The sequence below is a fragment of the Lacerta agilis genome, chromosome 5, assembly GCF_009819535.1.
Source record: "Lacerta agilis isolate rLacAgi1 chromosome 5, rLacAgi1.pri, whole genome shotgun sequence".
NCBI lineage: Eukaryota > Metazoa > Chordata > Lepidosauria > Squamata > Lacertidae > Lacerta > Lacerta agilis.
The window spans coordinates 9,827,808-9,840,421 of NC_046316.1; the positions used below are offsets into that span (position 1 = coordinate 9,827,808).

At 45.2% G+C, this 12,614-nt stretch overlaps 1 protein-coding gene across 1 annotated transcript in view; it reads left to right on the forward strand.

The window, feature by feature from the left end:
- Window positions 1-12,234, forward strand: part of C5H10orf71 (chromosome 5 C10orf71 homolog) — a 28,494-nt gene extending 16,260 nt beyond the window's left edge. Inside the window, exons 2-3 of the mRNA XM_033148454.1 lie at window positions 4,572-4,725; window positions 6,461-12,234. Of these exons, the coding sequence (XP_033004345.1) occupies window positions 6,627-11,012 (4,386 nt within the window). The 5' untranslated portion in view covers window positions 4,572-4,725; window positions 6,461-6,626 and the 3' untranslated portion in view covers window positions 11,013-12,234. The remainder of the gene's footprint in view (window positions 1-4,571; window positions 4,726-6,460) is intronic.
- Window positions 12,235-12,614: the final 380 nt, after the last annotated feature.

Here is a 12,614-nt window from a genome sequence, read left to right on the forward strand (position 1 = left end):
TTTTCTCAACCCTGCTTTAGCATGTGGGGTGTGGGAGTTAAGGGGCATAAATAATTTACTGACTAGTGTGGACCTGATCTGGATTGGATCTGCCACAAAAAAAGATCCCATTTGGGATCCAGTTCGGATTGGGTCTGCAGTAGGGGCAAAGGTTTAAGCCTCCCCACCCCCAGCTAATTGTGGGAGACAAATAAACCCTATACCTAAGGGTGAGGTAGATTTTGCCCTGAGAACCAACCCATGAATGCCACTGCTTGAGATGCTAAACGAAAGCTCTGGGATACGAAATCCTCTGTCCTTCATTCTGTGGTGGAGTACTGATATAGAAACACTTGCTGTGTTTTATTTTCAATTTTTCCAATCACATTTTCAGCTTAGCACACCCAAATCGCCAAGCAGCTAGAGGTTTCGGGGGGGGGGGGGTTCCAGCACAAACCAGAAATTTTGTACTGTGACTTCCATCAGCCCTCGGACAGTGCTGGCTGGGGCTGATCATAGTGGTTTCTAAATGAACTGAATGTTCAGAATTTACAAGCAGAACAGAGCTAGTCCATAAATCTGATGTTCTGATAATGTCTGAATAGTTAATTTCCTGCTTTCATCTTTGCTTAGAGAGGCACAAGATCGCGCTCAGCAGCTTTAAGATCAGTTTCGTAAAAGGTAATGCTTTATAACAAAAGTGTGCCAAGTTCTTGTGAAATAGCCATAGAGTGGAGATTTCTCCAAAGTTTCGGAGTTCAGTGTGGAATCATACAGATAGCTCAGCTGCTAAAGCATGAGACCCCTTAATCTCCGGGTCATGGGTTCGAGCCCCAGGTTGGGTGAAAGATTCCTGTCTTGAAGGGGGTTGGACTAGATGACCCTTGTGGCCCCTTCCAATTCTATGATTCTGTGAGCATCAGTCCAGCTCAGGGATCTGTTGCGGAACTGCAGCTCCCATGATCCCATAGAGCAAAACAACATATGGAGAGCAACTGGTTCCCCACCCCCTATTCTTGCTGTTCCACGTTTCATTATAAATGTGCCCTAAAGGTACCTGAAAACAGCAAACCTGGAGAGAGAACAAAATTCCCTCTCTTGGCTATAACACCACCACTGCCTTTCCCCAACTACTTTTTTCCCCCTTTTTTATTATTAAAGATTTTCTTGGTTTACAAAGTGTGTGTAATGTCTCTCGTATTTTTCCATAAAGCATTTTTACAGATCAATTTTAGTTGTTGAAACATTAGGGAGAGAGCGGGGGGAAGGAAGTGGGTGGTGGGGTGGGTGGGGTGGGGAGGTGATGTTTTTATTTTCCTTAAAATATGTAGGGTTTGGTATCAGCGTCGCTTGTGTTGGTTCTCTGTTGTTTGCTTGTGTTTCTTTGGCGGTGAGAGGTTGCAATTGACACTGGAAAGACCTGTCAGGAGTCAATATGGACCAATGGTACCAAGTAGTATGGGAAACAGCCCTACTAGAAAAATTAACCAGCAACCTAAAACTAGCACGGGGACAAACAGAAGAAGACACCTTCACCCCCGTATGGTCCCCCTTCATCGCATACACAGCCCAACAAGACAATGACAAAAATCTACCGACAGCATACAAATCAATATGGCTAACCTGATCCAAAACACACACACACCCCACTCACACAGGAAACCAAAGATCACCACAGCCAACCACAAATGAACAATCAAACCCAGCTACTTTTGATAATTATATACTGTAGTTTGTTCTGTTGGGCTTCATAGACCCCAATCTTGTGAGGAAATGAATACCGACTTCTCCATCAGAAAGACTGCAATGCCAACAAAGTGACAGCAAGTTCATCCGGACGCCACCCATTATTTCCAAATTTGCATATATGCACTTAAATTAGCACATGCAAATCTGCTGCATTTTCTCCTCTAGCAATGCATCAATGTCTACCCTAGCAAACAGGGGAAGGGAGTGACGGTGAGGTCCGAAGCAAAGCGTAGCCAAAGTGTTGACTTGACTTGCATTTCTCCATTGATTATTGCTGTCTTCTTGCTGATAGCACTTATATACGTCAAGCTATCCAAATTCAATCACTGAATATTCCAAGCACAAGTACTATGAAGCAAGCCCTCCACCTTCAACAGAGTGGAACGCAACTCTTGAGTAAACATACTAATGAATGGCACAGATCTGAGTATATAAGAGATTGCAAGTTGGAATTTAGGTATTTTCCAAGCGCTGCTTTGTGCAAATGCTTGCATGGTAAAGGTAAAGGTAAAGGACCCCTGACAGTTACCGGTAACTCCAGTCATGAATGACTCTGGGGTTGTGGCGCTCATCTTGCTTTACTGGCCGAGGGAGTCGGTGTTTGTCCACAGACATTTTTTCCGGGTCAGGAGGCCAGCATGACTAAGCCGCTTCTGGCGAAACCAGAGCAGCGCACGGAAACGCCGTTTACCTTCCCGCCGGAGTGGTACCTATTTATCTACTTGCACTTTGATGTGTTTTCGAACTTCTAGGTGGGCAGGAGCTGGGACCGAGCAACGGGAGCTCACCCCATCGTGGGGATTCGAACCGCCAACCTTCCGATCGGCAAACCCTAGGCTCTGTGGTTTAGACCACAGCGCCACCCGCGTCCCCATGGTACCCATAGGTAAATCTGGGGTAAATCTTTTCTTAGGACAATGTCACCTGCTCGGTAGCAAGCAAAGCCTTCACATTTTAGCCATTTACAGGCGTTTCCTCACTTATGGAGGTGTTATGTCACGGGCTGCTGTGAGCATAAGTGAAATCCCATAATCTAGGAGGCAGCCTCTAAATGCCTGTTTTCCCCCTGCCCTCCAGCTCCCTCTCCAATCCAGACCAAAATATCTAGAGTTGCTGTTAGGCAGGATGGCTGAGCAATCTAAACAAGGCCCTGCTGTGCCTCAGGTCTCTTTGGGGCTTCCTCTTCCCTCACTAGTGCCCTCTTGAGAGCCAGTGTGGTGTAGTGGTTAAGAGCGGTGGACTCATAATCTGGTGAACCGGGTTCGCGTCTCCGCTCCTCCACATGCAGCTGCTGGGTGACCTTGGGCTAGTCACACTTCTCTGAAGTCTCTCAGCCCCACTCACCTCACAGAGTGTTTGTTGTGGGGGAGGAAGGGAAAAGAGAATGTGAGCCGCTTTGAGACTCCTTCGGGTAGTGATAAAGCGGGATATCAAATCCAAACTCCTCTTCTTCTTCTTCTTCTTCTTCTTCTTCTTCTTCTTCCTCCTCTGGGGAGGGTCTCCACATGAGCCTAGAGACTCTCCATTTGGGAAAGTTTAGGGATGCAGGAGAGGATATATTGTTTATTATATCCTATTCCAACTTGAGTCAACAAGTCCCAGAACTTAGCAGAGTCTTACATTCCCCTTTTAAACACACACAGCGGATAGCTTGCTCAGGTTCACTAGAACCTCTGTAATAAATGTCCTGGTATTTTCCCCTTTTAATCCCTCTCAAAGTAAGACACTACACAGTCTTTTCTATAAAAGCATAAAAAGAGTTTACTTACAGACGTCCTGTTCACAATAAGGTCCCAGAAGGCAGACTTAAACTTAGCATTCCCACACTCCAGCTCTCCTCCTGCCATTTTCTGGTATGATTCTATTTCCTGGCACCACATGTATGCGTGGTTGTGCAGGAACACAATGCACGTTAAGTGGGGAGTTGCCTGTACAGTTTTCTTCCTGTAAGCCAAAAGTAAAAATAAAATAAAATAACCCCGCCATGTTTTTAACCCCCCACCCCTGCCATTCTTTTGTCCCAGACAATGATGGGATTAAAAAAAAGTTTCATGCGATTTTTTTCAAGGAGGGGAAACTGATCCAGAGAAGCAGACAAGAGTGTTTTTCTCCTGGGTCTGTTTGGGACATTTGTTCTCCCCCAAGATACATAGGAGAGGAGAGAGACTTTCTGTTCCTCATCAAACAATTGTGTTACCACCTGCCTTGCCCCACTTAAGCTTTCCAAGACTATGACTTTGAGAACAACAGCAGCACCAGCAGCTGGGAAGAGAGGAGTTCAGGGATCTTTTTAAAAATAGTTTTATAAATTGTGCTCCTTTGTTTCTTGATGTGATCCTTTTACGTGGTATTGTATGTTTCGTGGTATTTTATGCATTGTGATTTGCTGTTCCTTTTATTGAGATAGATTGGTAATTCTTTTTTTGTGGTCGAACTGTTTAATTATTATTTGCTGATGCTTAATTTTACTGTTTACTATTGATTCTGACGGGTTGTTGAATGTTGCTTTGTCTGATATAAGTTGCTCATTTTAAAGTTATTGCGGCTTTTATATTGGATTAGATTGTTACTATTAACGTTTGATGTTTTTATGTCTTGGAAGCCAACCCAGCCAGATGGGTGGGGTATAAATGAATTATTATTATTATTATTAGAATTAGAATTAGAATTAGAATTAGAATTATTAGAATTCTGCTTGGGGTCAGGAACAGCTAGCATTATGGGGCAGTATTGTGCAGTGGCCCTCTTGAGAGGAAAACCACCCTTAAGCGCACAATAAACTAATAGTGATTAATTAGGTACATGCACACTCACCCATTTTTCTTTTGTCTATTAATTTGCAGAGCTAAAGAATCCAAAGAACACGCCAAAATATGTCTTTTGAAAACGTTTCATAAAAATATTTTCAATTTGTATGTCAAGATGGGCCACGGTGAGGAGAATATGAACGTGAGAAGGCCAGAATGGGGGCCTCCACAGCATCTGCTAACATAGCAGGTGAGAAGGACTTAAGTGGTCAATATGAAATTGCATAAAGTTTTATTATTATTATTATTATTATTATTTGTCTGACTAGAATCACAGAGCTCAAAGCACCCTCAGCTTAAAATGTCCTCGCCAGCTAGGGCTGAATTTGCATTTGACAGATTTGAGAGGGAATGGATGGTTCTTCAGGGAAAAGCCCTGGTTTTTTTGAGGATCAGCTAAAAGTTTTGCAGCTTTTTTTGCAAAGGGGGAAAAGCACAGCTCCTTTTGCAAAGGGGAGAAAGCAAAGAGGAAAAGCCCCATTTTTATGGGGTTCAACTCACATTTCTGCAGCTTCTAAAGGAAAAGGAGCCTTTTCTACAGTTTCCAGACAGATAATCTAATCAGCCAGTCACATGTTGCTGAGGAAACAAACAACCTCCCTCTGCAGCACATTCAACAATGGAGGGCAGGGCTGAAAGGGAGCCGGGGACTCTTATCTCTCTCCCGATCTTTTGCTTATTCAAACATGGGTATGTTCCCACTTGATTTGTAGGTTGAAGTCTTCTTACATAGACTTACAAAGAAAACTGTGTTGAGCCTTGCACCAGTTTTATCTTACTTAGGGCCAGGCCCAAACAGAGGGAGGGGGGGTTCATATGGGCCATTTGGCCCGGGCCTCCGATTCCAAAGGGGGCCTCGGTCATCATATTCACAATCGCTCACCATTATTTAAATATAAATACTTAAAATAATCCATTTCCCTATGTATTTTTAAAAAGCACTATTATATATCTATATTTTCCATTTTGTCTTTATATGCAGATACGGTTCAAGCCTTGAAATCCCCAGGGTAAAAAAAGGGGGGGGCACATTATCTACCTGGCCCGGGCCTCTGCCTGGCTCTGCTCAGGGCTTACAGAGTCTTTTGGGGGGGATTACTTTCACCTCAGCAGTATTCTCTTTGTTCCTTACAGAGAGCTCCTACACGGGTTTCTCCCTGTTAATGTACAGGAATCCCCCTCTGTTTCACTTCAGACAGATCACACTGACCCAAGACTTTCCTCAGCAGTCTCCTGAGAGGCATCTCTCAGCAGCCATTCTCCCTCACGCCACAGAGAACTGAGAGCAGTTAAAAACAAGAGTTACTGGAATAACAGTCACAATAGAATGGACTGCCTCTCTCATGTGGCTCACAGTAAGCCAATCACGTGAGAGCTACTGCCAGAGGGAAAACCCCATGTGAAAAGTACACAGTAGTTTAACATAAGTAAACATTCCCATTTCAGGAAATTAAATCATTATCTTTAACATTCAGCACCTTCATAACTGTGCATTGTGCACAGTTGTCAAGAGGAACCCCAACACACAAGCTCCTGCCCTTTTGTAGTGAAGCAGGACAGCTTCAGTAGGGGCCCCTGAATAGGTGTCTCACACCCATCGAGTTCATACTAGTGAGCAAAAACTTGCACATTGAAGTTTCTCCTCCGATAACCATGGACAACGAGCAGTTATGTGAGGAAGGAGAAACTATGTTGTGGGTGGGGCTAAAAACATGCTGCTACTCCAAGTAACCATGGTAAACTCCACCATATGTGAGAAACACGTGAGCAGGTTAAAATGTAAGAATTTGTCACACAACCTAATTCTGGAAGGACATACCGTAATCAGATTAACCTGAGACTCAATGATGGAACTAAACAGGGAAAAAGTTCACGTGTCAACTACGATGCACTACAATAACTGATTTTATGTGTTCAATTTGCAGAGCCCTATTTGTGCTTCCACACAATAAATGAATATAAAGCTGCGCATTCTTGAGGAAGGTCGCCGAAAGATGTCGAAGGCTGAGATATGGTAGCTGAAAGAATTGCCTACCCGTTCTATACGTGAGATTGCTATTTTGACTGTTCTGTTCATGACTCATATGGACAATGCAAGTGAATAAGAAGCACACCGATGGGCAAAGCGACTCCTCCAGCATTGGGAGCTTCCTGGATGACACAGACAGAGAGGTCTGCAGTCTCACTGACCGAGCCTTCAAAAGTCTGTGTGTGGCTGAGCTCGAATCATCTTACACAGAGGCCGATCCAGTTGTTTCACCCAACATCTCCCACCAGTTCTCGAGCAAATTTCCCCAAGGCCCACGGAACCATGCCATCAAGAAAAATACTCTCCCTAACAAGGGACTGCCAAAAACTGAGGAGCATTCAACATTCCAGCAGTTTCCAAACGATGCCCAAGAAGGTCAAAACGCCACTATAAACATCACCCCAAGCATTAGGGTGAAGCTAGGTTTGCCAGTGCCTAGTCTGCGCAATTATAAACATACCTCAAAAGTTTCCTCCTTGATAAAGACCTTTGATAAAGCTGAGAACCGGGAGGCTTCAGCAACAGCCAAGCAACCGGTTAGAAACAGTTTGGCAAAACTCCCCTTGATTTGCGGAGGCAACGTGGCTTTCTGGGGTGGCAAAACCATTTTAAACATCCAGAAGGAACTCTCTGAGTTTTCTGAGCCGTTCCAGGACGTGGCAAATGCAAGCGGGAGGCCCGAACTGCACGAACTGCACAGAAGGCAGAACAAAATGGATTTGGCCTGTCACGGTCCGCGTGGTTTTCATCGTCAGGCAGACGCTTCAAATATTCGAATGTCCAGTGTCTCCGCCGTCTCGAGGAAGGCGGGGAAAAACCGAACTGGGAAAGCCAAAGAGCCAACTGGAAAGGGCAGCTTTCTACACAGCGAGAACAGTGCTTTTGAATCGTGGAATCTGCATCATAAAAAACTTGAGACTGGCGGGCCTACTGAAATTATACTCAAAGAAGGAAACCTGACATACTTTGAAGAAACACCTTTCTTTAGAGAGGCCTGTATTCGTGAATGTAAACCATCTCCCCCGGAGGTCACAGCCCCCGTAATTTCAGAACAGGATTTCTCAGGTGCCTTTCCACAAAAACCACTCTCTGAAGCCTCGCTCTCTCCATTACCTCTAGCCCAGGTGCCTTTTCCTCCTCAGGGTAATGCTAAAGACATTGTTTCACAGGTGTTGCCACCCCAAGCTTCTGATCTGCCGCCGTCTGTGCTCAGGATTCCTACACCACCATCCCTTACATCTGAAACCTCTTTTCCACCATCTTCGCAGGTTTCCGTGTCACTGAAGGCTTCCACTCCACCACAATCTCTGCCTCAGGCCTCTGTTCCACCAGAAGCGATAGCCCACGTTGCCAGCGCATTAGCACCGGTGCCACAAGTTACTGTGCTGTCAGAGAAGACTAGCAATTCAGAATTTAAGTCTGAGCTGGAAAATGTTTGTCCACCTTGGAGGAAACCAAAGAAAGAGCTTGGAGGAACGGAGCTGACGCAGGCGATTGCACCAGAAGTGCTAAGAATGAAGGACTCCTCCTACAGAAAGCCACTGGACGTCACTCCTATGGCCGAAACATGCACAGATGAGTCCCACAAGGCTTCATCTGACCCTTCTAGTCCTTCTTTCAACATCTCAAAACTTTTAACTCCAGTCCTACCACCGAAACAAGAGAGAGAGCCCTCAGAAGGTCAGCCATTTCTGGAAGCTCCTCCCATTTCTGAAACTGGGACCGCCAAAGAAACGGAGGAGAGAACACTCTATTCTTCTCAGAACAATTATAAGTCGAAAGCCCCGAGTTTGCTGTTCAACCTGAAGGATATCCGAAAACGTGTGAAGAGCACTTACAGTCCCTCCCCTCTCCTAAGAATCCTCGACGACAAAAAGATCAAGGAGCAAGACGGCATAAAGGCAAGCGTCACAGCCGCCAATACGCCAGAAGGAAGCAATAAAAAGATGGCAGAGGCTGACAAAACAGGCCATAAGCCTTCTGAACAAACGGACAGCACCAATGTCGCCAATTCCTTTGGGCATTTCATTGACAGCTACCTGACTCCAGAGGACAGTGAGATGTCATCTTTGACGGACTTCCACCCAAATGAGCACCTTGTAAGACAACATTCTCCATCCAACTCTCACCTTGCAGATGTGCCAACTGACCCAGAAGCACATGTTCAAAGTTTCCATCTGCAGGACCTTAAAAGTAAACAAGTTGCTCCAAGTCACAGTGCTGAGGCGGAACCCCAAGTATCCCCATATTTATTTTTCACACCTGAAGAGAACATAAATGACAATGGAAATCAAGCCTGCCCAACGACTGGAAATGAACACCGAGGCAAAAGGAGCACCAGCTCTTCTGAACAATCTTTTGTCTCCATTATAGACCAGCCATTTCACGACGACTCTTTTTCTCTAATGCAGCTCTTCCAGAAAGCATGCCATCAAGAAAGCCAGAGGAGTAAGAATGAGTGGAGTGCGGAAGAAAAGCTATGTAGCAAAGAAGAGGAGGAGAAATCATTGGGGGAGAAGCAATTGCAGGACTACAGTCTGGGCATCCGTGGCTGTCACACGGATGAGAAGCATGAGGAGCAGGAGGAGCAGGGTCAAAATGAGAATGCAGCACAAGAAAGAGAGATGAAGGAGAAGAGAGAAGACAAACGGAAAAGCATGGATTCAGCGTCAGAAGCCAAGCTGGAAGAGCCACAGACACCAACTTCACCAAGTTCACTGAAGCCCAATATGTTCATGATTAAAGACAACACGTTTAAGTCGTCGCCGGTGATAAAAGCAGTCAAGTTGCCTCTGCTCAGGTCTTTGTCCTGTGAAGAAGCCATCACGGGCAGTCATGCGGAGGCTGAAAGACAGACTTTTGGGCCCATTCGTTCCACTCCAAATATTCAAGAGGTGGACTTGTTTTCGTCAAGAAACAGGAGCCAGCAGGACGTGAGGGATGCTGCAACCGACAGAGATGCTGATGAGTCAAGATCCATCCCAGGCAGTGTGAGCTGTCAAGTGGTAGGGGAAAGCCCCTTAACGACAGAATACACTCTTCGAGAAGGACCAGGGGGAGTCTATATGCAGGAACTGGCGGGAGAAGAAGAAGGAGCTAATATTACACCAGCGTTATCGCAGAAAGTTTGGAAAAGCGGCGAGAAACAGTTGGCCAGAGACAAAGAAAAGGCGAGAGCTGGGAAACTGAGGCGTAATTCTTCCAGCCAACCGATTCTTAGTTTTGAAGGTGACCTAGCACAAAACAGGCAAAAGTTCTCTGTGAGAGAAAAGGCGAACTATTTTAAGAACAATCTCTTATCTAAACGCAGAGGCGGTTCTTGTGTGAAAAAGATAATAAGTCAAGAGATGAGATCTCCCACCATATCGGAGACATATTCTCATGCTTCCAGCGATGTTTTCCGGGACACATCAGCATCATCGGGTACCCTGACCATTTCCACCGTACCAAGTCCAAGGTCAAACAGTGCGATGCAATCTGCCTTCACAAGCCCATTTTCAGATACATCTGCAGTCTCCAACGTACTGCAGGCTGAAAAAATAGCAGATTCCTCTTCGTTGCATGGAGGAACAGAGAGTGGAAAGAGGTCCTCTGCCTTGGAGACATTTGATCTGATGCAGACAAGCCAACTCTCGGGAGATGCCGGCAGCTCTCCTGTTGCAAATGAGAGACTTCAGATGGCGAAGACAGCAGCCAAACCCCCGGCTGTACCACCCAAATCGGAAAAGGCATTACGACGGGCAAAGAAACTGGCAAGCAAGAGGAAAAAAACGGAGGCACAGCAGAAAAGGCTACAGGATGAAGCTCCATCCCAGTGTGGTGATATTGCAACTTTGCAACCGGTCCAATCCTCACTCTCGCCAATATGCCTTAACTCTTCCTTGACACCATCAGAATCTCACCTGGTGAGGCTACAACCTGCCCCATCGTTAAGTCCCACGCCCTCTTTACCTGCCACAACCCAGCGTAAGCTGCTCCAGGATCCGGATTCAGGAGAGTATTTCATTGTAGATTTACCTGTTCAGTTCAAGACCTTTTACGATCCAGAGAGCGGCAGGTACATCCAGCTCTCGATTCCTCCTTCAAAAAGGAACTTGTCTCAAACGCCCTCTTCAGAGAGTGTCCCTTCTTCCTACGTCTTGTACCCCAGCACTCTCCCAACCAGAGTTTCGTCTGTCCCGGTACAGGCATCGCCATCTCAGTTTTCCGAATCGGCTTCCCTTATGCAAAGAGCCCTCTTGGAATCGGCTTCAGACTGGTCACAAGGTGGCCAGTACCCAGAACCTCTCGGGAGTCAACCTTACATTGAGCCTGCCGTGTGTGATGTTCACAGTCACGAAGTGGATGGGTCACAGTATAACTTTGAGAAGGACGTGAGCCTCCCTGAAAATGCTGACATCATTTCAATAGGCGCGCTTGAAGATTTTGCTGTGGAAGGTGTGTCGTGAGAACGCAAGGTGCTCGCTATTATTTTAGAAACACAGACCTAACGCACCTGCAAACACACACACACACACTAAATAATATCAGTACAAATTTCAAAGGCAATTGTGTTAGAAGAAAAACTGAGCTGTGGCCTCTTGATATAAATTTGCTGATGAGATAAACGCCAAATTGACATAAAGGAAAAGCATGAGGTGGCAGTGGCTGCAGCTTCTCTTTCCCACGGCTTGAGTGACTAGAGCGATGGAGAATAATGGGCAGATTCCCCTTTAGAAAACAAACAAGCAGAAGGCAGCAATTTCAGCTTGGCACAGAGACATGGCGGTGAGAATCAAATGTACGAATGGGAACTCGCTTTTTTGTACACCCCCCCCCCAAAAAAACCCCAAATTCATTAACAACCATGTATTGGGTGTACAATACAGAAATACTTTGGCCTGCATATATGCAGCAGCCTAAATATTTTTGCAGTGTTTTACAGCTGAAGGGTCAATTTGGGACAAACGTTCACATGCACGATTCATGCCCACGGTGAGAGCATGCTCAGAAATATGACTTTGTGATAAAACTTCAGGTTTGGAAAATTAGTGAGTGGTTGAATAAGATCTGGTTGCTACATTTTTCATTGGCACATGTTAACTTTTCTCTCCCCGCCTCCCAATTTCTCACTGCCTGTACGGTTTGGGCAACCACATGGTCTGTGCCTATAAACGACAAGTCAGAGACAACTGTCCCGATGAAGGTGGAAATTGAGAGTAATTTCTTAGAAATGTTAAGCCTCCTATCATGATGGTCTCCAAGCTACAAGGATTCAGATACTCCTCTATTGTGGCAAAGTGGATAACAAGATTCCAGGGATGTGCATCCGTATGAAGAAGACATGTCAGAGTTTCCACAACTGAATGCAGTACTTCCCATGGCGTTCTGGCCTAAAGGGACTAGTAGGGTACAAACCCAAACTCAGAATGAACCCTCTCTGTGGGACAGGAACTGCTTTAGAAAGGAGCTACAGTAAAGGATGTTGTCACGATGTCTTTGGCATCTGCAATCCCATCTATGAGAACCTTCAGACAGAGGACAATAGCTGGGGAAGATTTCAAAACAAGCATTTCATTTGTCATAATAGAAAGGATTAACTGATAGTAGTCACCTCAGCGTAAGAAATAAAGGGAAGATCCTTGTCGGCCCATGCTTTCATTTTTAAATAAAGCTAGTTTCTATCCCTTATGGTGGTGGTGGTGGAGAACCTCAGAACTTGGCTTTGTTTGTGTAATGTGCCTGGCTGCAAATCTCCGCATGAACTTGGAAATAGGGTTTGGAATAAAAACATTGCGAATGTTCGTATCTACACATAAATGGTGGGGGTAAGGTGTGCTGCCCAGTTTTTACATATCCTCCAATGTCTCTTGGATTAAAACACAGATGTCCTATTCCTTAATAATAATAATAATAAAATTATTATTTATACCCCGCCCATCTGACTGGGTTGCCCTAGCCACTCTGGGCAGCTTCCAACATATATAAAAACATAGTAAAACATTAAACATAAAATCTTCCCTATACAGGGCTGCCTTCAGATGTCTTCTAAAGGCTGTATAGTTACTTAT